This window comes from Sabethes cyaneus, chromosome 3, assembly GCF_943734655.1.
Source record: "Sabethes cyaneus chromosome 3, idSabCyanKW18_F2, whole genome shotgun sequence".
Classification (NCBI taxonomy): domain Eukaryota; kingdom Metazoa; phylum Arthropoda; class Insecta; order Diptera; family Culicidae; genus Sabethes; species Sabethes cyaneus.
The window spans coordinates 80,319,625-80,347,545 of NC_071355.1; the positions used below are offsets into that span (position 1 = coordinate 80,319,625).

General features: G+C 40.2%; 1 protein-coding gene across 1 annotated transcript in view; it reads left to right on the forward strand.

The window, feature by feature from the left end:
• Positions 1-12,243: 12,243 nt before the first annotated feature.
• The window catches only part of LOC128739774 (uncharacterized), a 38,436-nt gene continuing 22,758 nt past the window's right edge, over positions 12,244-27,921 (forward strand). The window contains exons 1-2 of the mRNA XM_053835277.1: positions 12,244-12,454; positions 26,656-27,083. Of these exons, the coding sequence (XP_053691252.1) occupies positions 12,244-12,454; positions 26,656-27,083 (639 nt within the window). The remainder of the gene's footprint in view (positions 12,455-26,655; positions 27,084-27,921) is intronic.

The window sequence follows — 27,921 nt, forward strand, 5'->3', positions numbered from 1 at the left end:
CAATTTACTGGGTTTCCGACAAGAAATATGATGAATTAAAAATTGTTGTCCAAAAACGTACATTTTTCAGCTGCTCTTCAGCAATCGCCACCTCGCTACTAACGAATTCATCAAATTTTCAGCACTGATTACAACCACTCTGAAAGTCAAGCACTCAATTGTCACATACCATATTATTCAGTCTCTTTTTTTCTATTATCTAAGGCTTTGTCACTAGCCAAAAATTTTATTATTTTCTAACAAAACTGAAAACAAATTCTGAATTGACGGAACCTGTTCACCACTAGCAGCAGCTGCAGCACAACTGATGAACTATCGTGTTGCCAAGACACTGTTTCGGTTCTGGAAATAAGAATTTTAAGTTTGAAATTAACTGAAACCTCCTATGGTGAAAACGTGGTTCAATACTTTCAAGAGAAATATATGTTCATAATTAATTTTTCTTTATTAAAAACAACACAAAAGACATCTTTTTCAATAATTTTCGAAGATTTTCTCAGTGATTTAATAAAGCAACGATGTGTTTCAATGTTATTTGCTTTGACAACACTGTTCTAAAGTTAGACCGTGTGCACTTCTATGTTTGCCTCTTTTGTTCTCCCACCATCCTTATGAACAGCGAGTGAGAGGTCAAACTCGCAGTTTCCCATAAGAACACCAGAGAATAAAAGAGACGACGAATACCGTTTGCCGAACGGTGCGGTGAGTGTATGCTCCGATAAACAATTTAGATAGATGGCATTTTACGCATCTATGCCGATACGCTATGCCGATTACGCATCAGATGCCGATTAGTAGGTCGCGAATAGGAACGCGAACTTACTGAATAGGGGGAAAAGTTCGAGGGACTTTTTAACGAGACGTAAAAAAATGCAGATTTCAGGATTGCTTAAAATAGCACCTTGCGGGTGAAAATGGGTTCGGTGTGTTCAAAATTAGTTCCGCCGCTCCAACTTTTAAAGCGAAAAATCAAAAGTTTAGCTCAACAATAGTGTCTTCCAATGGTAACAGCTTGAAGAACTAAAGATAGCAAGAAGATTGGTATGCTGATATCCCCCACTTAGTAAACCCATCGCTTGTAATAAGGTAAAACAATCAGTGACCCGCTTAGACTGCTTAAAACTAGTTCTTTACCCTATATGGCTGCAATCTGGCGTAAGGAAAGGATGACCGCTCACTTTTCTATGGCGTTTCACGTTCAGGACATCAAATTGGACTAGATTCAATGTTTGAAGATAAAATCAGTTGAAGAAGAGGGTTGGTTTCACACTTTAACAAAATTGTTCACTTTTAGGACATCAAATTGGACTAGGTCTTCCGTATTTATTCGCCGTACGCTTAGAATGGGACTCCATTTACTAACAGACTGGGTCAACAATGACCCTGGTGGATTCTTGGGATATATAAAATCAATTTTTTAACTGTGTTTAATAATATTTTAGTTAGCATTATTTATTTAGAATAGTTCAAAAACGACTTCCGTTGGCAAGTTTAGGTGGTTTATCAAAGAAAGGATATAATGAAAATTATGGTCCAATACCCGAATGCCATTTTTTCTGTACGCATGCGACGTGATGCGAATATTTATTACGTAATACACTTTTCACTTCGCACAGAACGCATCCAAACGATGTTGAGCAACCAAATACATAATGGCTATTCGGCAAGATAAAACCTGAAAAAATGCTATCCAGGGTAGCTAGAAAGCTTTTCTTTTTTAAATTACCAGTGTGGTAGTCAATGCTACAAAGCGGCATTGACGGGGAATCATTTGGGAATTTTGACTGATCTCAGTTTATTTTAAAATAAAATGTTATTCGCAATTATATGTGGTGTTATCTCAGCGGAACAGTTTGGCGGATCGGATTTATCTGCAGTGATGGCAACAGGCAATAAATGATTTTTGTTCACATTTGTTTTTAAATTTCTTTGCTTAACTTCTCTCAAAAATGAAAGGTATATCTTTGGTTAATTATAAAAATTGTCTTGCATATAGTGCATGACAATTCATTTCAATTGACATCAATTATCAGAGCACTAAGGATTTTATACAATTGCAATTTTAATAAATTGCTTTAGTACGCCTACGTGAGAAAATGCTTTCCCCAAATTCGAACACGTTTTCAGTGGGCGCGAAAGCACATACCTATCATCGATGACATATTCCAAATAACTTATAGAAAGCCACTCAGTTTTACTCGAATTTTATGAAGGTTTTATTGCGGTATTGATCATTACCTCTGGTTTTATTATGGTTCCACGCAACACCAAGTTGGTACGAGTCAAAACCTACTTATAGTTAGCTATAAAACCATAATAAAGGTATTAATAAAGCAAATTTATTATGGTTTCTTATATTACCACGATAAAACTAGTTGGCTGCACCACGTTCCTTATAAACTTACCGTACGTGTGGCGTAGCAATACAATATAGCGCACCAATCAAAATTGATCTAATTCCGGTTGCTTGTCAAGCCGCAATAAATCAATAAGTTTTGCAGAGCATTTAAAACTGTAACACTCTGATCATTTATTATTATCAACGGGTAAAATTTGCCCTACCCAGCTAGCATTTTCATATGTATAAAAAGGTGAAAATCAGCATTACGTACAGATATACATGCTAAATAAATCGTATTTCATGCGCAAAATTGGCATATCCGTACCATTTTGGAGGCGATATACGTGGTTACGAATAATTTTGAGCGTTACGACTATATGAGTATTTATATACGATAATATCCGATTAAGCGCGAGTCGGTCCGTACTATTCTACGATTTTGTGCTGAAAATTGTATATATGTCAGTCATTATCATTATATACGACAAAAAACTACAAGGTATACAGCCCTAAGGGTTGTACGAAAGCATATGTATGTTTATACGAAAATGTGTGTGCCATTGTGCAATAGAATTTTTAAAAGAATAGAGCGAAATATTCAAATTCAATTCTTTATTGAATACGTGGACTGGAGTTCATAAGTACAAGGCCTGCAACCAATGAGACATATAGATTTCTTTTAAAAATCACTTGTGTGCATCATAAAGGTTGAAATGCTAATGGATGACCAGCCCACAGATTATTGTATGGAATATGATTATGCGTAGTTTGACATGTTTCAATAATCTTACTTTAACTCGCTTGTGGCCTTTAAAAGGGCCATTGGTTACAAATAACATTAAAGCCAAAGCAAGTTCATTGCAAATATGACGTACCATTCGAATGTCCTTCTCTTTTAACATGAATGGCAACAGGCACGTAAGCCTCGTGGAGCACAAACCTTCTTCCACATTCAAGATGATTTTTAGGGAGCCTTGACCACCGTCTATTCCTATCTTGCATACTATCTCTCCAGTATTCCGACGGGCTTTAACGTACTCAATTAATCCCTTAACGCTTGAACAAATCACAACGGGACGGTTCTCTACTTTGAAATTGTGATTTTTGTACCATAACATGTCAAACTTTACGACTGAAAAGAAGTCGTCAAGTTTTGATAACATGTTTTTTATAGCCGGTTTGAGTCCAGGTTGGATCATTTGTTTGCCATTATTTCTAAGATGCTTAGCCAGTTTTAAGGTCTGCAATATAACAGAATATTTTGAAATATGATTACGAGATAAATTTATGATTAATACTGACCTTATTTACGCTTAAGTTTAAATCTACTTTTATGTCAAGCAAATTTTCATGGGAAAACTGTAGATTCGACCGCTTTAAATTCAAAGATGTTGGTTTTCTACGAGAGTTCGAAAAACTGATGTCAGTTAGCTTATCACCAGAAACTTCGCGAATACGCTTAGCAACAAATTGGTCTTTGGTTTTGTTCTCCAATTTAGATAGATTCTGAAACTTACTGTTATTATTACACTTATGTGGTTTTCCGGGAGATACCTGTGTCAAACAGGCTTTGCAAATTTTAACTATGTCACTGTTCTTCTTCTTTGGTGTTTTCTTCTTGCACATATTAAAACATTTTAATTGAGCAACCCGTCAAAGTTCACAACCGACATGACCGGAATTTCGCGTGGAAATCCTTTCCATTGAGTATTTGTGGACATCAATTTTTTTGACGTAGGACTACGTCTTTGTTTACTATACTGGGACAGGGTAGCACTTTGTGAAAACGAAAATAGAAGTGTAACGTTTGAATGCAAGATTTCAAATGTTAATAACTACTAAACTACTGAACGAAACTGAACAATTTATATGTCGTTGGATAGATAAAATGTCCAGCAATTTTATGGGGGAATAAGAGAGCGATTTCAAGGAGAGCGTAAGAGGGGGGGGGGGGGGCTCCTATACAAATGAGACACAAATTTCCTCATAACTAGAGAACTAATTAAGGAAAAGAAACCATATTTATCTTGTGGGGGTTTTTGGAGATAAGATTTTTTTCTATGGTGTACTGAGACCCCTTCCTTTTCTGAGGGGGGGGGGGGGGGGCTTCCATACAAATAAAATACAAATTTCTTCATAACTCTAAAACTAATCAAGCAAATGGAACCAAATTAGGTATGTGGGAGTTTTTGGAGGCATGAATTTATTTTATGATGGTTTGAGATCCCTCATCCCTGTCGTAGGAGGATAAGGATTCTCATACAAATAAAACAGAATTTTTTGCGTATGTGCCATATTTTCTGCTATGTAACAAGTGGTAAGCTGTGAAAGTAAACTAGTAAATCCTTCTCGGAGCAAAAGACAGTGAATAGACGCCGCTAACTTACGTGCCTGTTCGTCATATTTGCGATGAACATGCTTTGGCTTTAATATTATTTGTAACAAATGACCCTTTTAAAGGCCACAAGCGAGTTGAAGTAAGAATATTGAAACATGTCAAACTACGCATAATCATATTTAATACAATAATATGTGGACTGGTTATTCGTCACTATTTCAATCTTTGCGTGCATCATCACAAGTGATTTTAAAAAAAATCACTATGCCCCAATGGTTGCAAGCGTTGTACTTATGAACCCCCGTCCACGTATTTTCGAAGCCACCATTGCATTCAATGAAGAATTGAATCTGAATATTTCGCTCTTCTCCTTTAAACATTCACTTAAACAATGGCACTCACAGATTCTTATAAACATACATATGCCAGAATGACAATTTACATTAGTTTTTAATCTAATGATCTGATATAGTCCTACGTCACCTTTTCGTACAACTCTTAGGGCTGTATACCTTGTAGTTTTTAATTTGCCATCTTTTTTACACCGATAAACAGCAGTGTAGCAAGTTTGGCAAGACAACACTTTCGGATACATTGTATCTTCCCCATTATAATCCGGTAGAAAATTATCTACTATAACAGGAACTAACGTGGCGTGCACTTTTCTTCCTGGAATCGCTTTTCTAAAGCACAAAAGACAGACTTTTATTCTATTTTCTTCGTGAGATTTCTTCATTTTCACAGTTTGGTAAACTACACAACGTAACGTGAATACAACACCGGATACAATACTAAACACGTGGCAATACATTAATGCCTACTGCAATTCCATAGTTGTCCTCTTTAAAAACACAAAGTAAGCTTTGCACAAAGTAAGCTTTGGAACATAAATCGATTTGACGCTTTTCAACGAGTTCAAAATAGAGATACTCCATCAATACTTATTTTTTTACAGTAAAATGGAGCTACCTTTATTCATTAATCGGCAGTACTGTCTCAGCAAATTCTTATTTGAAAAAGTTATGTATGAGAAACTTATAGAGCTAGCTATTATCAAAAAAATATTGCTGAACAAAGTTTGGCTATATCTTTTATACTTACGGTGCTATAATGATGCTACCCCGTTAGTAACCGAGTAAATATTAATTTGATTACCAACGAGGTAGCAGTCGTATGGCACCGTAAATATAAAAAATGCACCAAAAGTCAGTTCAGCAATGTTGTAGATAATAACTATTTCTACAAATGTCCTATACATAGCTTTTTCAAATTTTGCATGGCTGAGACGGTACTGCCATATTAATTAAAGTTAGGGCGAAGTGATCGTCCCATGCCAACCATATAGTTATGCCAACTTCAAAACAACATTTTTCGAAAAACCCAAGATAGAATATTTTAAGTCCTTCACTAAATTCATTGTTTGGACCAATACTAACATCCTGTGAAGAAAAATCGGAGGTGCATTCAAGTTCAATAAAAAATGTCTTCGGACATAGCGTGAGCTGTATTTGAAAGAGTGTCTCCAAAAGTGAGTTCTTCCTCTTCTGAAGTCTCACCACTGTCCTACGATCTCCTGGTAGAATTTGGTTTCATGCCATTACGCAAAGGCCGTGCTGAAGTGGCATTAGGAAAATTATGTCGATTTCGTGCCAAAAGATCATAACCCCTCAAATACACCGGTTCTACGGTCAATCGAGAAATACTGGGCTATTATGAAGCGGAATTTTGTGAAACATTCTAAAGTAGTCAAAACAATTGAAGAAAGTATGGGTAAATATGCAAAACATGTCGATTTTGAGGTTGTACAAAATCTCATGGGCAGGATTTAGGCCAAAGTACAGACAATCGGATTCGGAGGCGAAATTTAATAAAACAAAGACGCTAAAACTAAGTTCAGTTGTTTCGTTTGAAGCCCTGAAAGTTTGATGGCAATCGGATAAAAACTCAAATTTTGCGAATTAATTTTGTGTGCTGCAATTTTACTGTGGACACCCTTTATTCATATTAACATCAAGTATAAATCAAATTATGAAATCGGTTTACTAAATTGGAAATTTAGGTACCAGAAATCTTAGTTATCTGTCGGTCATCATTATTTTAATCCCATTAAACTAACGATACAGGTCATACGTAGTGTCACATCCTGTAAACTTTTCCACTAAATTTGCCTTTTCTGCATGTAATTCGCATCCGAGGGATCGCATCCAATATGTCCATAACTGCAGTCAGTCAGTCTTTTGAATCGGAGCAGTCAGTCAGTCAGTCAGTCAATCACTCTCGAGAGTCTCGACCGTCAGCCAGGCCGGGAACATCAACTTGGGAGAACCAAAAGGAAGGAAGACAATGTATGAAAGAGCGAAAAAAATTACCCCATCCAGGCCAAAACTGCTTCATAATTAAGACATCAAAAAATGTACATTAATTTGTATTCTCGCTCGTTTCATTTGCCCTGTGTTTGGACCAGGAGAACGCCTTAAACGATCTTACACACGGATCACGGAGTAAACGAGAATGGTTTTTTCCCGCTTTTTGTTCTTTTGGAAGAAATGAACGAACAGCGCATTTTAGCGCTCGCGGATAAATGACTGTTTTTGGTAGTTTCTCCTTCCGTTAACCCATCGTTAGTTTTCTGTATTGTTAGTAAGTTACAGTGGCGGAGCCAGAATGCAAGACGAAGCGAGTAAAAAAGTAGGAAATACGCCCAACAGATTCGTTCAGCATATCTTGTTGGACCCCCCTGGCCCACGTCAAATCATCCAGGCTGTTGGGAGCTTCGGTAATTTTGAATTCGCAGAAAGCATTCCTCACGACAATGACAGAGCGCGGAAGCCGCCGCCGCCGCTAATGCTCGACGATGTTGCCTTTTCGGGACCAGTCATGCTTGTGGCCGCGGTCGGGTGTGGAGTGAGTGTGGACCTAAACGACAGGCCGTAAAGTAAACAAATGCGAGAAACATTATGTTCGGCTGACTGTTTTATTTGCAATCAGCATGAATTTGGATGAGCCTGCTCGATTGTATTCATTGCGTCGAGTTCTCTCCGGTTTCACCTGATGCAGCTCATTAGTGAATGGATCGTAAATTCTTCTTGGTTATACGAGGTACAGTTAAGAATCGTCAATTTTTGCAAAAGACGCCGTACGCGCTAGTAGCGTGGAGACCCCAGAGCAGCTTAGATTGGTGAAATTAATGTCTAACTATTAAGTCTTCAATGTAAGAGAAGATGAATTTTTAATGGAATCTCAACAATCTTGTTACCTTTCGAATTCTTCAATAAGTATGGTAAACAGTCCATTGGCGTTTGTTATTCATAGCATAGCGACCCGCATACATGCCGCATCCTAATTTACGCTAATTTTGCAATCTTCTAGTGACATCAAAGCACTGCCAACCCGATAATAAAAGCCAGAAATTATTACCACGAATCTATCCACACCTCATTCACCCGAGAATGGCCGAGCCAATCGACCTAGAATAGCCTTTGGCAAAGGAAATAGCCAGTCACCGTTTGAGCCTCATAATTATGGCCGTAAACGAGACCGAAGGCTTTTTGTCCCCACTGGCTCTGGGTCGATTATTATCGTCTTCATCAGCAACGCTATTATCCCCAGACCAATTGAAGAGGTTCGCTGTTATATCAACTTTATTGTTGATGACGCTGCATAACCTAATCGCGATGCTCCACAGCGAAGTCGCAACTCATCGACGATGATGTAAATCAGTAATGTTGCCAACCCAATGCTGTTCTGTGATAGCGTTTTGCAATGAAAGTACTATTTTGATTAAAAAATTTCCTGTTAGCGGTTTAAATAGATGTTTAATGATAATGATATTTCATGTGGTTCAGTTTTCCGTGTAATTTTGCATTGTTATTAAATATAATTTTATAAGTATACTTTCGTTAAGTGATCATACAAAATAATTACTTGTAATAAACAACACACTTCGTATTCTCGTCGCAGTCATCGTAATTGTTTAATTATTGCTGTAGTTGTCACCACAAGCTGGTAACGCTTCCGTTGAAGTGGAAAGCAAAACTGGCTGAAAAATAAATCCAACTACAAAAGATCGAACATCAACAGATTGTCCAAAGCCTGTCAACATGCCTGGGATAATAAAGAATCACTAAATGGTGAGTCTTCATGCTTACGAAGCGCAAAGGGCGTAAAACCGCACCGTGAGTAGTCAATTCCAGCCGTTTTGTAGTAAATCCCACCACCAGCCAACCCGTGTTAAGCAACTTTGCACTGCGCTCTGTCTCTTTATCGGTGTGTCAACATCAAAGCGGCGGCGTCGCGGTATCTTTTCCGGCCTCACGAAGAGCCAGAGGATCGGTGAATGTGACCCAGCGATTATAGGGCGATGAGTGAGTCTTCAAACCGTCGTCGTCCCCGTGCGGAGGGAATGTCGCACCCACCTCGTTCTCGTTCCACCGAGTGGCCGTTGTATGGCTGTGACAAGCTTGATCCTCTAATGAGTGGGAGTCGTCGTTCGATTTACGATCTGTCGACATGGCAAACATACGGCATGGGTAGGTAGACGGTCGTATGCGTTCTGCAGAATGTCAGATGGGCTTCGTCATGGTCGAGCTCGCAGCTCGTGCCGATTTATTTCTAGTGCGTATATCTTTAAGCATCACCCCAGGGCTCATAGGCCACACCGCAGAGTCGAGTGAGACTCATATCCATAGGTTCATGAAATATATTGCCTGCTGGTAAGTACCTAGTGTCAATTAAATCGATACTTTTGAAGTACAGGAAATAACCATGATTTTCCGCCATGAATGATCTCAAATCTGCCAAGAACGTAAAATATGTTGTTGAAATAGAGATGCACGGTGGAATCCTGAAAAATATAATCGAAAAAGGATTGCATCGCTTAACTTTTTTTGAAAAGTAAGTTCTGTGAGTAGTCACAAATCCTAAAGGAAAAACTAGATTTTTGGGCATAACTTACAGATTTTAATGTATATGGAACTTTCAATTTGGGAAAAAATATAATTTTAAAAAAATAGTGTTAGTTGTTATCTATTTTGTAACTCTTAAACTTTTTATTAGGTTAGTTTGCGTTTGATCTCTCGAACGCAGTTCCGGTCCTCCCTTTTCACGTAGGACTACGTCTTACGGCAAGTTTTGAGATAGGGTGTCATTCCAAAAAATCGAAAAATGCGAGCGTCACGAAAAATGTAAGGTTTTGAGCGCTAATAGCTCAGCGATTTCCCTATCGATTTTCAATATTCTTACACCAATCGATCGTGAAATCTTTTAAGAATTGACCCAAATGAACAAAAGTATGGATTCTTGATGTTGAACTATTGAAAAATTGAAAATAATGAATCTATGTTTTACCAGAATTCTCGCTTCGTGATTGGTTGGAAGATTCTTTACGATGATCTAAACCTATACCAATTTGATATCTGTGCTTGGGAAGTAAACCACGACGACGAAGTTTCCCTATTTCAACAAGATTTCTTAACACCGCATATATAGGTGACGCAGAACTACGTAAGTCTCTTTGTAGTGATAGTAGCATGTATTCATGCTTGTAATCATTCGATTCTTCATGTATACATGCTAAATGCAACAAATATACATGCTACATGCGTTGTATGTAACATTTATCAAAGTAGTAACATTGCATACGTTCAATTCTCAAAAGATTGTGCATTTGAAAACAATTTAACAAAATCTAGAATATAAACTATTGCTTTCCTGCTACCTTACTGAAATTAAAGATTGTTTTTATTATCCATATTTCCCACGTTGAAGGGATTTTACCAATTCAATCCTATTTTATCAACAGCACATCTTTCACTACACTTCTAATGAAACGGCGAGCATGCGTATTCATACAGAGTCGTATTATAACCGAACACTACAGCTGTAGCACATTTTTCCAACACAGATATCAAATTCGCCGAGGTTTAATCGTCTCGCAGTAAAGAATTTGCGATCTGTTGGGACAACGTACTTATGTCATTTTTTCTGGCACACTTTCCTAACACAGATATCAAATTGGACTAGGTTTAATCGCGTTCGTAAGAAATCTGTTGGCATGAGGGGCTTTGTCGCTCTCTCTGGCGTACTTCCCAAGCAAGGACATCAAAATGGTCTAGGTTGGACCGCGGTGTTAAGAAATCTTGTTGAAATGGGGAAACTTCGTCATTTATTTTGGCTTACTTCCCAAGCACAGATATCAAATTGGTATAGGTTTAGATCATCGTAAAGAATCTTCCAACCAATCACGAAGCGAGAATTCCTGTAAAACATAGGTTCATTATTTTCAATTTTTCAATAGTTCAACATCAAGAATCCATATCTTTCTTCATTTGGGCCAATTCTTAGAAGATTTTACGATCGATTGGTGTAAGAATATTGAAAATAGATCGAAAAACCGCTGAGCTATTAGCGCTCAAAACCTTTCATTTTTCGTGACGCTCGCATTTTTCGATTTTTTGGAATGACACCCTATCTCAAAACTTGCCGTAAGACGTAGTCCTACGTCAAAACGTGAACGTAAACCTCTAATCCAAGATGTCATGCGACCCTTGCCGAGGGGTTCTATAAATACTCAGCCACAGACGGAGCCTGCGGAGTACCAGGGCACCCTCCACAGTAATCTGCTCTTACCGCATCATGATGGGCTCTGACGCGGCGGACTCTTCTTTCCCCTCAACTCGCGGGACTTCATATGGATAAAGACATAATAAATCTAACTTCAGTGAGCGTGAACAGATTAGATAATCCATTTACAAGAGTATCCAGGGATCTCCGCCGATAGATATAAGTGGAAGCGCCAGCGTAAGCAGAAAGGGTAGCGGCACACCTGTCGCTCCAACTGCATCCACGCCGGACGCAGCGATGAACGGCCCGACGCTAATAAATGCAGCAAACTTGTTCGCGGGGGAAGGACCAAGCGTGGAGAAGGATGCAACTAGAAGCGCTAGTGTGGGTGGCCATGGCAGCGGTATGCCTGCTACGTCGGACACAGCGATGAACGGCCCAGCGTTAATCACGGCGACGGGAAAGAAAAGGGACGCACTACCTAAAGTGGCCTACCAGCGTCACAGCGGTTCGATACAATCACCGAGTTCACGTCAGGTCGCGGCAATTTCTCCAAAGACCTGAAGCAGAGCTTGCTCAGCGAAAACGATAACGACGAAGGAGGAGACCGTGAGGGCGTCGAAGTCAGTACAGACAGATGCTGCCCGCAACGCGGCCCAGGAGGCCATGGAGAGCGCTACCAATAGCGCTAAGGCATCCGCCAAGCGTCCGAAATAGTCCCCGGGGGATGGCACCCCTAGTGGACCAAATACGACTGATCGGTAAAAGCCCTTAGACTGGCGGAGCCAACCGATCGCCAGCGGAAAGCACCAAGACGGGTTGCTCCACCAAAAAGAAAGCTCCTTTTAAACCGACGAGGAAGCGAGCGAAGGAGGGCGACGCTCTTATCCAGGAAACCGGCGGGTAGAAATACTCGGAGGTTTTGAAGGTCATGAGAGGAGATGCCCTACTCAAGGATCTGGGCGCGGAAGTGCGGAGTATCCGCCGCTCAGGCACAGGCGATATGAGCCTTGAATTAAAGAAGGACACCACCAAGAAGAGTTCGGTAGCGGAAGGAGTGGCGGAGGATGGAGTGCAGATACGTGCACTCACACCAGAAAAGACTCTCCAGCTTAAAAACCTGGATGAGACCACCGAAGTTTGCGAGGTCGTACAGGCTCTCAAAGAACAAAGTGGAGTGGTGGTGGAAACCGAGGCGGTTCGCCTGCGCAAGGGTCAGACCGGGACCCAGGTAGCCATCATACGACTTCCGCTGGCGGACAGAAACGAAGCCCTGAAAGCTGCTAGGCTAAAAATGGGGTGGTCAGTATGCCCACTAAGCATGTTCAAGCAGTCGGAGGCTTGCTTCTGGTGCTTCGAGCATGGGCATCAGGCCTGGAACTGCAAGAGGCCAGATAGGAGTCAATTGTGCAGGAGAATTGGCAGTTCAGGCCATAAAGCAAGGGACTGCGCGGATCCTCCCAAGTGCTTGATCTGTACCGGTAAACGAGTCGCAAAGCACGTAACGGGAGAACCAAAGTGCCCAACCGGTGTGCCGGCGACCAAGACACGTTCATAGCGCAAGTGACATAACTCAACCTGAACCACTACAGTACGGCTCACCAGCTGTTACACCAAGCAGTTTCCGAGACGGCAACGGACATTGCGATCATCTTGGACCCATATCGCGTCCCTACTGGAAACGGAAACTGGGTCTCGGATAGGACCGGGACGGCGACTTTATGGATGACAAGCAAGTTCCTGGTTCAAGAGGTTGTGTCAACCACAGACGAGAGATGTGCGGTTGCCAAAGTGGGTGTAGTGTTCTACTGCAGCTGTTATACTCCGCCGAGTTGATCTATCGAGTAGTTTACGCGGATGGTAGAACGAGTATCCGTTGTGCTGACTGGTCTAAGGCCGGTGGTTGTAGCAGGCGACTCTAACGCTTGGGAGGTAGAGTGGAAAAGTCGTGACACGAACCATAGGGGTTGAATTCTGCTTGAGGCTTTGGCAAAGCTTTGCGTAGATCTGGCCAACGTCGGTACCATAAGTACCTCCAGTAGGAATGGTGCGGAGCAGGGCTTCGACCGATCCTTTTTTTCTACCGCAGTCACACCAACGCGCATTCAAGTTCACACCGTCCGTTTAGAGGTGGAATACGAACGCTATGCATAAAACAACTGGCAGTTTGCTCAGTCAAACGCCGAATGCACGCAACAGAATGAACGCTTTTTGACATTTTCGTTTCGATCAAGTTACCTTTACCGTTTGGAGCAGCGAATGACTGCAAAACAGTCAAATGACTGGCAATCACCACGCGAACGAAAAGCAACCGCACAATCGTTTGATTCAATACTACAAAAAAACAACCACTACATGTGCATGGAAGAAGTCGGTCGGACTCCGTCCAATACAAACGAATATTTTGCTTGCGTCGGACCGACGTCCGGGTGACAAACTATTACTGTGAGCAGCCGATTTGGAGACAAAAAGAGAAACGAAAAAATACGTCACCGTATGCTTCCAGTCAGTTTGCAGTTTATATTCTCAAAGCGCAAAGCAAAACGGGAGATTGACTGTTTGCTTTTGCTGAGATGCCGCATGAATTGTAAGACGACAGCAGCGCACGCAGCAGAATGACTGGATAAGAAAAACAGTCAAATGATCGTTCAAAAAGCGGAGTTTGAATGCGGAAAGTTCGCATTCACGGCAGTCACATTCAACTTGCGATCCCTTTTCAAGCCCTGGTGCGGAGTATATCATCGACGTGATATTCGGCAGTCCTGGTCTGATAGGAAACTGAAGGGTAGACAATGGCTACACTTACAATGACCATCCGGCGGTCCGCTATGGCGCCGGTCAGATAACGAGGCGGCAGGCGGCGGGTAGAGCCAACACTCCAACCACTCGTGGATGGAAGACATCATACTTCGATCCAGAAGTATTTGGAGAAGCGATCCGAAGAGAGTGCGGTGATCGCGGTATGCCCGATCCGTTGAGGTACTGTCGTGAGCGTGTGACGCCACCATGCCTAGGAAAAGCCGACCTAGGTATGCGAGGCCACCGGCTTACTGGTGGCCAGCCAAGGCCCTGGCCTCAGACCGACCGCGGCCGACGTTCCAGTATCTCAGACCATAGCGTAAGATGGTCGGCCTCCTTGCCGCACATTCCAAGTAACGTGGGCGACGGCTTTTTATAGGTCGGGGAGGAAGCGACGGCTACGAACAAGGAAGTTATTGAGAGCGCTAAATCCCTAAAGGTCATTTCTGTTTTTCGTAGTTACCACCTTTTCAGCCGCTCGTTACTTCAGTATATATGTTATATAGGTGGTAATACGTTGTGTACTTTCTGAGAAAAAGGTACATAAAGTTTGAAAATCGTGGTTTTTCAGGAGCGGCGTTTTATTCCGTCGAGGTTGTTCCACGCCGCACTGGAATGCTTACGTGTGAGATCGTTTTTCGGCCACTTTCCGTGGTCGGATCATTTCAAAATTAGTATCAAAATAAGCAAAAAAGACTGCAGAATCAAAATCTGAAACAAAAAAATAATGAATTTTTCAAAAACTTTAGTTGTTTATGTACCCTTAAAACAAAACATTGAGTTTAGCATGAATTCGTTTTTCTGTGCATGTGTTTCAGTGTATTAGTGTTGAGTATGAAATGGGGAAGGTAAACGAGAAAGCGATCAATATAGCTTTTGCCAGCCCAAGCTCCTACCTAACACCTCCACGCGGCCATACCCGGTAATACTCTATTGAGTAGCTAAGCTAGGGGGTGCGATGCTGCGTGGTTCCCAGACCTTAAAACTGAGATTTTGCACAGATGGTTGAGCCACCAGGGCTTGGTAGTAGGTAAGCCTAATATGTTATTTTAATTATTTAGTAGGTAAAGTAAAGTAAAGTTCAGTAAAGATTTGTGCTGTCTGCTGGATATGGATACTCTGGAAAATAGATACCAGATTGTGGACGTTAGCTTTTTTCTCAATTTGCAGAGACGACGATACGACAGCGATTATTTGAAATCCAGAATAACTGCTAACCAGAGTACAGTAGTTCTACGGAGACCAAGGCCTTTCACTCTAGAACACCATCGAGCTAACTACGCGCGCAATGATCCAGCCTATCGCTTTATGCAGCTAATGAACAATTTTAGAAAAGTACTAAATTTAAATATGTCGACTGATACTATTAAGGAAAAATTTAGGCTATTGCTGAGAGGTCAATTACATGTACACTAAAACCACTGCATTTTATATTATTTTGTATTTGGTATTATATTTTATATTTGTATCCTAGATTAGATGACGGGCAAAGCCCATATATCTGACAATAAATAAACATTCCTGTCCACTTCCCCTGCGGTTGTTCGGACGTAGCCAGGTATGTAATGCGATTATATAGCCACCTACGATGTGTGCAGCCTCATATGCTCATGCTAATGTGTTGCGGTGAATTAGTGTCTAATTTGGTGTTAACTTGGTTGTAGTCGCTTTCACTTGTTCACTGTAGACAATGTTTCAATGTAACAATAATTGAAATTAAAATATCTGCGGCGCCGCTCGTGTTGCCGTTGATGGTACATCATAATAAGGAATTATCAAGGCAATTAGTAATCTACGAGAAAGGGTAGAAAAACGTAGGCATACGACAAAATATTTTTTAAACGTTCAATTTACAACTTTGGATATTTTGGGCCCAAACCTAATTTTGAAAAATGCTCAACTCGAAACACTTTTCCAACGAAGTTGGTACCCAATAAAAGTATTTTGTAGTTTTAATAAAAGTAGTTTTGGACCAAACTCGTGTTTTTTGTCTTTGACCTTGAAATGCGTGAAATTTGCGTGAACTGCGAAATGCGAAAGTTTTATTTAGTATGATTTATCAACGTTGCAAACGAAAAAATTATGCATTGCAAAGCTCTGCGACCAAATTTACAAAGCAGAATAATAGAATATAATCCTTCGAATGGTGCACAATAAACACTCGGCACTCTATGTAAATAAACAATTTAAAATAGTCAGAAAAGCACCCAATTCGAGCATGAAGAATGCCGACGCAGAGCAGAACACGCATTTTGATGGTCTCGAAGAATTTCTCAGTCTTTCCTTCCCATTTCACATACTATTTCGTTGTTAGTCCCAGGGGCCAATTTTCGGACTTAAGCGCTGACTTGCAGGAACGAAGTGAAAAAGTAACAACTCTTCAGTGTGCTTCCTACCTATCAACCATCAACCATACCTACCTACCTACAGGTAATAGCTAGAAACCCGGTTGGTCTGACACCATAGCGGAAACTCTTATGCCGAGCAGGCTGTCCAACTATTTGTGAAACGAGCTCTTTTATTCAACGATTACATTATTCTCAAGAGGCGCTTCAATCACTTTCAAGAGTTTAATTTTTCACATATTCAAGTGGTCGCTCGTTTATTTTTTATTGTAGTCAACGGATTCAACGAACCGGACTGTGAATGCGGCCGTCATTCGCCGGGTTTCTTTTGGAGTGTTTGCGGAGATGCCGTCGAAAAATAGCGCCGGTCGAGTAGCTCTACGCCTCGGCTCGTTGTTGGAGGCCACCTCTAAACAGGCACACGTAGCGTACACACATTTAGTCTGCGGTGGGTTTCCGGGCTGGAGTCGGCGATTATGCAATGCCTTTCTCACTTGATGATAATTGCGAACAGCAATGTGTGATTTTTTAATTTTATCAGCTAGAACTATCCTTACTGAAAAACTGACAGGTAATGCGCAGCCCTTGCGACGAGTGATTGAAACCGATCTCGTCCATTGATGCTCAGAAACGTGAGCCTATAGCCTAATGGGGAAATTTTCCAAACGATGATTAAATTTTCAATCAATTTGACTTCCCAAACGGCGTATCCTTTGCATTCGGCCATCTTTCATCTCTTTCCAGGTGGGTGGTTTTTTGCTGTGCTCCGTGATTTTGCTTTTTGTATCAACTTGTGCCTCGCAACTGACGGCAGCACCATTTTAACGGCAAGGAAAACGCGTAAAAGTTGCGACCGTCAGGCATCAGTAATATTTTGTTTGCGCTGACCTATCTATACTAGCCCGTGAAACCTGTATGGAGCGGGGAATGGATCCAAAAAATGAAAATTTAATTAAAATTTTCAATAAATAGCTTCATAATAAATTTATACCTTCATTCCGTTCCGACATCGACGAAAAACGTCACTGAAGGGAGAGAAGTTTTCCCTCACTGCTTGAGGCGTTACGCGTAGTCGGGTGACAATCGTTTTCCTTCCTTCCGCCCTTTCCCTTGTGTAAATAGAGCAACTTTCACTTTCAGAAGCTGGCCACTGCAAGTTCTTGTCATTGACAATAAACATCCATTTAGGGAAACCTTCCACTCAGCTGGCTGGGCAGGAGAGAAGTAAAAAATCAGGAAGGAAGCCACCGGCCAGCAGCTTGTGCGTTGTTGGGAAACACCTAGCGTGCAAAGAAAAGAGGGTGGCCTGGTACAAAACAATAATAGAAGTTCGGATTTCCTATCGAGCTACAACGATCTTAATTGAAGTTTTCTGTTGCAAACGCAGGGTTTTCGGCGGGGAATGCTGCTTAATCTCACTCTTGAGATCTAAATTTTACGCTCGTCTATGTTCTTTGGCAGTGTTTTACCTTTTCCGGCGCATTATTCTTGTTTTTTGTACTGAAGATTTAGGAATCAACTGCTGTTGATTCCCCTTCCGTTATCATTTTGGTTCGTTACCTCAGGAGCAGAGGAGGGTTTGAGATTTGTACTCGGTACATAGGGTAGAAATAGAAAGGTAAGCGGATTCTGAGCTTTAGGTTGAAAAAGGGAAGCGTATGAGTAGATGCTCAAATGAATCATAACTCTTAGGGTTCGATTCCGAACTTTTTGTAATAATGCCTTTTATAGATTTCTTGTAGGTATGTTATACAGACTACGGAATTGATAGTTTTTATCGCGATGTGAATCTCTTTTGTCGGAAAATTAGTGCCCATTTTGCGTAAGTTGATGTTTTGCTATAAACAGATAGGCAAACGAAATAATATACCTTGAAACTTTTAAATGGAAATAAACAGGTGCATTTCTTCCGCTAGCCTAAGCTAGAATATTTTTCGAAAGTTTATGATATTATTGATTAGGCCATTACAAATATTTTAAAAAGTTTTTGTCCCTCCGGTGTTGGGCCACGAATTAGTAGTCGAATTAGTAGCATGTCCAAGTATGGTAGGTTGTTGTCTTTCTCCTCTTCGCACGTGAATTGTAGGCTGGGGTGGACGACCCCTTCTAGCAGTACACCAAAATCAAATACAGGAGCTAATCGACGATTTCAACAAATACCATCCCAGCCTACAATTCACGTGCGAAGAGGAGAAAGAGAACAACCTACCATACTTTCTCAAGGAAACAACAGCTTTAATCGCCCATTGCATAGACGAACAACCTCACATCCGCAAAATATTAGACGAAGCTACAAACGATCGTCACTAGCCATACTAGAAATGTGTACAGCCCAAACGCAATCAACAAAAGAACAGACGTAGAAGGATTAAATAGTATATATGCTGGAATACTATTTTCTATACAAAATAAAACCAAAAACACCCCTACACCCCCACTGCCTAATCAAGTATATCCACACACATGAACAATAATTGTAAAACTAGGTGACTCTTAGACCAGTAGTGCGGAAACAGAACAAAATCCTAAAAACAATAGTGACAAACGATACTAAAAATTCATAGCAAATGACAAACTACAGGTTATTTTATTTATTATTTATTATTTATTGAATAAAATTCATCTGACAAAATATTGTCTTAATGAAAAATAAAACGAACACAGGATCATGATAGTCTTCTCATAAAAACATGCAATGGAATGTTGAAGTCAAAAATGCTGTAAGCGAGATTGAATGCACTGGCAATGGCACGGATTGGCTCATTTTGTCCGTATTGTCGACTACGAGCTGCGAGCTGTAAAAAGTTGCGTTGATGTATAACTCTCTCTGGAGCATAGAAGTAAAACTGCCGGAGTAGTTCAGGCGAATCGACTTCCGAAGTGATGATCTTAGCAGCAAAGAGAGCTTGTGCGATGAATCTTCTCCGTTCTAGGGTATCAATTCCAAGTAGCCGACAGCGATCAGTGTAAGAAGCCAGGTTCGTAGCATCACGCCATGGTAGCCAACGAAGTGCGTAGCGAACAAACCTTTTGACGTAGGACTACGTCTTACGGCAAGTTTTGAGATAGGGTGTCATTCCAAAAAATCGAAAAATGCGAGCGTCACGAAAAATGAAAGGTTTTGAGCGCTAATAGCTCAGCGGTTTTCCGATCGATTTTCAATATTCTTACACCAATCGATCGGAAAATCTTCTAAGAATTGACCCAAATGAAGAAAAGTATGGATTCTTGATGTTGAACTATTGAAAAATTGAAAATAATGAACCCATGTTTTACCAGAATTCTCGGTTCGTGATTGGTTGGAAGATTCTTTACGATGATCTAAACCTGTACCAATTTGATATCTGTGCTTGGGAAGTAAGCCAAAACAAGTGACCAAGTTTCCTCATTTCAACAAGATTTCCTAACACCGCGGTTCAACCTAGACCATTTTGATGTCCTTGCTTGGGAAGTACGCCAGAGAGAGTAACAAAGCCCCCTCGTGCCAACAGATTTCTTACGAACGCGATTAAACCTAGTCCAATTTGATGTCTGTGTTAGGGAAGTATGACAGAAAAAATGACGCAAGTTCGTTGTCCCAACAGATCGCAAATTCTTTACTGCGAGATGATTAAACCTCGGCGAACTTGATATTTGTGTTGGAAAAATGTGCTACAGCTGTAGTGTTCGGTTATAATACGACTCTGTATGAATACGCATGCTTGCTGTTTCATTAGAAGTGTAGTGAAAAGATGTGCTGTGGATAAAATAGGATTGAATTGGTAAAATCCCTTCAACGTGGGAAACCATGGATAATAAAAACAATCTTTAATTTCAGTAAGGTAGCAGGAAAGCAAAAGTTTGTGTTCTTGATTTTGTTACATTGTTTTCAAATGCACAATCTTTTGAGAATTGAACGTATGCAATGTTACTATTTTGATAAATGTTACATACAACGCATGTAGCATGTATATATGTTGCATATAGCATGTATACATGAAGAATCGAATGATTACAAGCATGAATACATGCCACTATCACTACAAAGAGACTTACGTAGTCCTGCGTCACCTATCTATGCGGTCGTGTCTTGCACACAACCCCTCTGATTTTTGTACTCGCTCGAATCTAGCAATTCAACACGCTTGGTATGGACACCATATCACACTACTAAACTCAAGAACTGAGCGGACTAGTGCACAATACAACGCCCGTAGGCACAGCGAGTCGCGAAAGTCTTCGGAGATTTTGAATATAAAACCAAGTTGTCTGTTGGCTTTCGTCAGAATGTCGTTGTAGTGAGGTTTGAAGGTCAACTCACAGTCAAGAGTAACTCCCAAGTCTCTAATTTGGTAGACCCGTTGAAGTCTGTGTCCAGCAATTGAATAAGTAAACATGATCGGTTTCTGTCTACGGTGAAAGGTTATCACATTGCATTTGTTGATACTAAGTGTCAAACAATTCCGGGAGCACCAACTCTGCATACGATCTACACTTAGTTGCAAGTAGCCACAATCATTAGTACTGTTGATGATGTTATATATTTTGACGTCGTCGGCGTAAAACAGGCGGCAACCAGATGGCAGTATGACAGAAAGTTCGTTGATAAATAACGAGAACAAAAGTGGCCCAAGGTTACTGCCCTGGGGGACACCCGAAACATTCGTAAACACTTCGGAACTAGAAGCTCCGATCTTAACGCGAAGCGATCGGTTTATCAGATAGGATCTGAACCAGGCGACTAAGGATCTGTTGACTCCAAGTTTTTCTAGTTTCCTTAACAGTATTTCGTGGTCCACTCGATCAAATGCTGCCTTGAGATCAGTGTAGACAGCATCAACTTGTCCACCGTTGTCCATTGTGCGAACGCATAGTGATGCAAATTCGGTCAAATTTGTCGCAACAGGATAGAATCCATGCTGAGCAGTTGAAATGTAGTTCTTACATGAGCAGAAAAGCGCCTCATTGATAATAATCTCAAAAACTTTAGAACAGCAGCATAAGGAGGTGATGCCTCTGTAATTCCCAACGTCTCTCTTATCACCTTTTTTGTGAACAGGGAACATAAATGAGGATTTCCATAGTTCAGGAAATTTGTTCTCTTGCAGTGACCTGTTAAACAGTTTTGTAAGTGGAGTAACACCTCCGAGCACAACTTTAGAATGGACGCTGGAATGCCATCGGGACCAGCAGCATAAGAAAGCTTTAACTTTTGGAGTGCAGACATTACGATTTTTTCACTAATGTGAAATGGACAGAACTCAAAAGTATCACTAGGACAGTCGTTGATGGCAATGGCGACTTGTTCAGGTGAGGCAGAACGTTCGTTGAACGAATTCCTGAAGTGTTGGACGAAAAGATCGCACTTCTCAAGTTCAGAGTTAGCAACTTGTTCCCCAAGGTGAACCGACATTGGCAGACCAGCCTCTTTTTTCTTGGAATTTACGAAATGCCAAAATCGCTTTGGATTCCTGCACAGAGATGCCTGTGTGCGGAGAACATAGCGTTGGTACAGAAATCTATTCAGTTTCTTGTAGTAGTTACTCGCACGGTTGAATTCCTGTTTTGTAAGGTGAGAACGATTCCGGCAGTATCTTCGTAGAGCTCTAGCCCTCAGCCGTTTTAGCCTGCGTAGGCGATTGTTCGACCAAGGAGGTTTTAAAGGCGGGTGGGCGTCGGGTACAAATTCACTAATTAGGTTTACGATTGTTCGCTGGAAATAATCGACGGCGTCGTCAATACATGTAGCAGAGTTTATTGTCTGCCAGTCAACGCGAGAGATAGCGGATCTGATTCCATCATGATCAGCTCGGCGAAAGTCTGGTGTACCATCATTCCCGAAGGCAGACTCAAAAATGATCGGCGTTGGGAGATTCAACAGGACGTCCAAAGCAGGATGGTCTGCGTTGAGAGTGATCAAAGGCTCAATTGCTTCCGAAACGGTGCAGACTGGCGTTGCGGCCTCATTACTCAAGACTAAATCAAGAAATCTGGCGTTTTTGTTGGCAATACCATTGACTTGCACCAACCCATGTAGGGCAAAACCGTCGATAAGTGTAGAGCTGGCAGCAGATAAAGCCATTAGGGAGTCAACCTGGAAAGACCCGTCACTCGACTTGCACCATCGGAGCTGAGGTTGATTATAGTCCCCAAACTGCACAGCATAGTCACTGAGGTCCAAGTTGGAGCAAGCAGCACCGATAGAGTCCACGTGCTCATGAATGCTGTTAATATCATTACGTCGATCCGGGGGCAAATAGATGACACCCACACTCACAACTCGACGAGACGTAGCGATTCTGACCCATAGCTGCTCTATAACATTGGACACAGGCGTTGGGTCGTTAGAAGGTTAGAAATAGTTGAATATAACAACAAAATCTACAATCAAAATTACCATATACAGGAACCCAAGGTGGAAACATACAACAACAGTGATAATTTTAGAAATTTTCAGACAAAATCATATAAGGTACCCCGGGGCAAGTGGGAATACGGGGTAAGTGGGAACGGAGCTCATAACTCTCCTCAACCTCATTTTCTCCAACCGAACCTTTCTAGAAATGAAAGATACAACTCAAACGCATGTATTAAAATTATAGATTATTTATAACAGGCATTCCAAACATCAAAATTGGACTTTCAATTTGAGCGTTATTTTCAATTTGCGTTGTAAGTTTGACGCACCTTTTTATGAATGATATTTTGGACACAGGCTTTACGTAAAAGTACATGTTTTTCTGCCAGTAGGTAAACATAATGAGTGTATATCAAATTACACCCGAAAACTAGTTGTTTAATTTGACAAACGGCATTAAAAAAAATAGGTCAAAATAAGGTCGGCACTTGAAAGCACCCGGGGCAAGTGGGACCTATTAAAAATAAAGTGTTTCAGCACAAAACTTCCTGCCTTAATACATTTTTTAGATGAACTATCGAACGTTTTCAGTTCAATTGCATAATATTTATACCAGTAAAGCTTTGTTATTGTTATTGTTATTGTTTATTAATCCATCGGACAAGTCTCGTCTACATGAATAAAAATTAAAGCTAGAACTACTACTATTTACATCACACGGACAAGTTAAAATTCTTCAAGGTTTTTTTGAAACTTAACGCACATTGAGAAAAATCAAACAAGTGGTACACATTATTAAATTCACAAAAAATAGCATAAACAGGATCATTTCTACCGTAGTTCGTCCGTCTGAAATTCAGTCTCAAGAACTCTCTGGATCTTAGGAGTACAACTGGCACGTTCAGATTGATCTGCTCTAGAAGTGGCGGTGAATCGATGTCTCCGAGCAATAGTTTAGTATTTAGTATTTATTTATTACCCAGTAGCGTAAAGGTAAACCTTTTTCAAATTTGCTACCTGCGGATGTCTTAGTATTGTACATCAAAAACTTAACTCTAACAAAAAAACTTAACTACTAACATTAATTGCGATTCCAATAATCGAGGCAGCCCCTCTTAAAAACTGTTTCAGAAGTTGATCGTTTAACAATCGGTGGTATTGCGTTATAGTTTATTACACCTCTAACGAACAGTGAGCTTGAGTAGCTAGTCGAGTTGTTGGGAGGAACTATCAGGTTCTGTAACCGTAGTTCTGTAGTTTGGCCGCAAATAAAGCTCTGGCTGAGTTGCGACGACGCTGTAAGGTCTCCATTCCGAATAAACGACAGCGATCCTCATACGGTGGCAGGCGTGTTGGGTCATTCCACGGAAGCAATCGTAAACCAAATCTTACGAACCGAGATTGGATAGCCTCAATTCTATTTGTCTTTAAAATAAAATAAAAAAAAACTTTAAAATAAAACCGAAAAAGGCTAAACCAAGCGCCCCTAAAAAAGAAGCCCACATGCACAGCTTGTGAGGGAACAAACAGTTTGGTCACATTTTGGTTACACCTAAACGATGTTAATTGAATTTGGAAAGTCAAATTTGATATAATTAAGGAAATCTGCAACTGGAATTGAAACAATAAAGTGTTGTGATTATTAAAACGTAACTATCTCTTATGAGTAGCTCTACCGAATTGGACATGGTAGAATAAACAGATCATAATCGTATTTTCGAGCTATTAAACAATGATTAATCCTAAATTACGTCTCGCAATAATTGGATACAACGACATATTCAACTACATTTCATTACAATAATACTTTACAGCGTAATTGCTCACGATCTGTGTTTTATATAAATTATAAAGTCGCCCGTTGTGATCGGATTTTGTTACGTTATTTTTGAATGAACCTTTCGTACAAATATTGTTTTTGATGGCTTCTTGCAATGCTTTAACATTGCTGTATATTAACTTACACAATTTACTATTATTTTATGCTTTTTAATCAAATTTGAATATAGGTTCCACTTGCCCCGGTAAATGGGGCAAGTGGGACCTATCGCCATAATTTTGAAAATTCTTTTCCAAATTCATTTCATGTAAATTGATAGGCCTTTTTCGTAATTAATCCTTCGAAGTGATACCACTGAAGAGTTTCTGTGCTAAAAGAATTTTGAAATAATCATAGGTATAGAAAACACAGTGGAATAAACCCAAACTATGCATTTTTTAGGTCCCACTTGCCCCGGTGTACCTTAGACAACGGACAGATTAGTTAGTGAGTAAATGATAAACACTAAAAATGGTTAAATATCTAAAATAAAATTGTTTATAGCCATTTCTCCATTTCCATTTCCCAAAAAATAATTACTTTTTGGCTAACAAACAATTCAGCTAACGAATTTCGAAGTTATATTGATCATCAATTAGCGAACGAACACTGCATGTCACAAGTTCTCTTTGCAAGAAATAGATGCAATATGATTGAAATTATGATATTGCCAGCATCATGGGATTTCAGTAAAATTTAGCAACTTTAGCATTAACTAGCAACTGAGGTCCATGTCAGTTACTGATACAGAAGTTCACGCGATTTTTCACGTGGAAGGGACTAGCCGATATTTTAGAGTGTAACCTTTAAGTGTGATTCCTTGCTAGGTATGAGTTATCGTGTGAAAATACAAAAAATGTGGAATCCTGTCGCCTACGTTTGAAACAATCTGATTAATAATGGTTTCAGTTTTGATTTTACTGAAAACCGACAATTGAAAAGGGCCCAAGTAGAAAATGTAAATAATCCGTGTGAGGGTTCATTTTTCTATGCTAGTCCAGCAAGGAATAACTCTCACTCGACTTGTTTACATTTTGGACTTGGGCACCTTTTCAATTGTTGGTCGAGAAATTTCAAAACTACTGTATATCGATAAAATCCTCTGAAGCTCCCAAGTTACTCGCACCGTTGTAAGCTGCTAGAATTAGATTCTTTATCTCTTCGTCGTGATATCGTCAGATTAACGTTTATGTCAAATATTCTGCAATCACATATTGCTTGTCCCGTTTTGTTACATTGTCTCAATCTATTTATATAAGAGGCTTATGTCTGTACCTCACTGGTCGACTGTTGGACTGCTCGATAGCTCAACTGGTTGACTAGACTGCTCGACTGGACTGCTCGATTTGATTGCTCGACTGGACTGCTCGATTTGATTGCTCGACTGGACTGCTTAACTGAATTGTTCGATTCGATTGCTCGATTCAACTGCTTGATTGGACAGATCGGCTTGTCTGGAAATGAAATAAAAATAAAATAAAAATTAAAAAATTAAAGTCAGATCGACTTGACTGCTTGACTGAGCAGCTCTATTGAACTGCACGACTGGACTGTTCGATTCGACTGCTCGACTGGACTGCTTGACTGGACAACATGATTCTTCTGCTCGACTCAACTGTTCGATTCGACGCTCGACTCAACTGCTTGATTCCACTGCTCGACTAGACTACTCGACTCAACTGCTCCAGTAAACTGCTCGACTGGACTGATCGATTAAACTGCTCAACTCAACTGCTTGACTTCTGCTTGATTCGACAGCTCGACTTAACTGCTCGATTCAACTACTCGACTGAACTACTTGACTCGACTGCTTGACGAAGAAGAAATTGAAATTATTCATCTCGATGAGTAAGCTTATTCTAACCTCTATCTGTAAACTACAGGGTGGCCAGTTCCGTACAATGGATCTGAACCCTATCCAGCAGGTTGGAGTTCGCTTCCTTCTACACCTGTCTAAATTTTATTCTATAACTGAAAAATGATATAAAAAAAAGGCACAAAGTCGCATCCTATTGGATGCGGAAAATCGAATTTTGTTTTCAGGCATCTGTGCGGCCACCCAGAAACTTCTATTTAATAAGACTTCTAATTAAATTTGCATGGCTTCATCAATAGCTATGCATGAAATGAATGAGAGGCAAACAGCGATAAATCTGAAAAATGTCATTGAGGAAGAATTGGCCGGATTTAATATCGATTTGAAGCAGGTATTATCCGTAACTAGTGATAACGGAAACAACATGTTAGCAGCCGCTCGTTATTTCAAAAACATGAAGATGGCAACGAAAGACGAAACAGCAGTATCGCTAGGTTCGATTATTCCAGAGGAGCTTGCTGCAATATCGTCAGTTGGAACCCAAGAAACTCACGATAGCGAAAATGACGATGAGGAGTTTGGCGAAGCTTCTAATGATGTTGAGTTTGAGGAAGAAAATGACATTGAACCTGAAACTGAAACTGAAATAGAACCTGACTTTTCGTATGATGCGTCTGATTTTGAAAATCCTAACGATGACGATGAGACTGAGCAGATTTTAGGGAGCGTAAGGTGTGGAGCCCACACTGCACAGTTGGCAGTGTGGGATGTTATTAAAAAATACAAAACAACTCTTTCCGATTTAAATTAAAAATGCATTAAAATGCGACATATTGCAACACGTAAGCTATTCATACTAAATAAAACTCCATTGCCACCAAAAGTGAATGAGACGAAGTGGAACATGTGGTTCATTCTGTTAAGGTACCTACAGGCAATAAAAGATACACAGCTTATGGTATTGCTTAAAAATCCGGATAAAGATTTAGGTAAATGCTCTTAATTTTAAATTATAAAAACCAATATTTAATTATATTTTGTTATTTCAGATTTTTCGCAACATTCGGTTTTTATAGAAAATTTTTGCAAAGCGTTTGAACCTTCTTTTAATCTGACATTAAAATTACAAAAGATACATGTTGCTTTATCCCAGTTTAATACGGATTGGCTGGTTTGTCTAGCGCATTTAAATGCCATTGCTGCAGCAGGAAACGACCTGGCTAAGCAGCTATTGAAATCAATGGAAAATAGGTTAAATAAATTAAATACGACCATAAAAAAATTGTTTCAGTTTCCGGCTATGACTCTTTTATGTACAATATCTTGGAGCTATATTATGCAATATAGTGGACCCCCGTCCGTTTGAACGATTCCTCATGCAAACTAACGGGGTTACTTTTTAATTTGAACAACTGGCCACCCTAAATATGCGAAAACTCGTATGAACTGGCCGCCCTGCTCTTTGTTATTGTTTTGATGGTTTGATTTAGTTAGCAGTTGCAAGCAGCGAATATTTCATTCTCCGATCGAATTTCTATCGTAATCGTTGGGAAACAGATTATGAA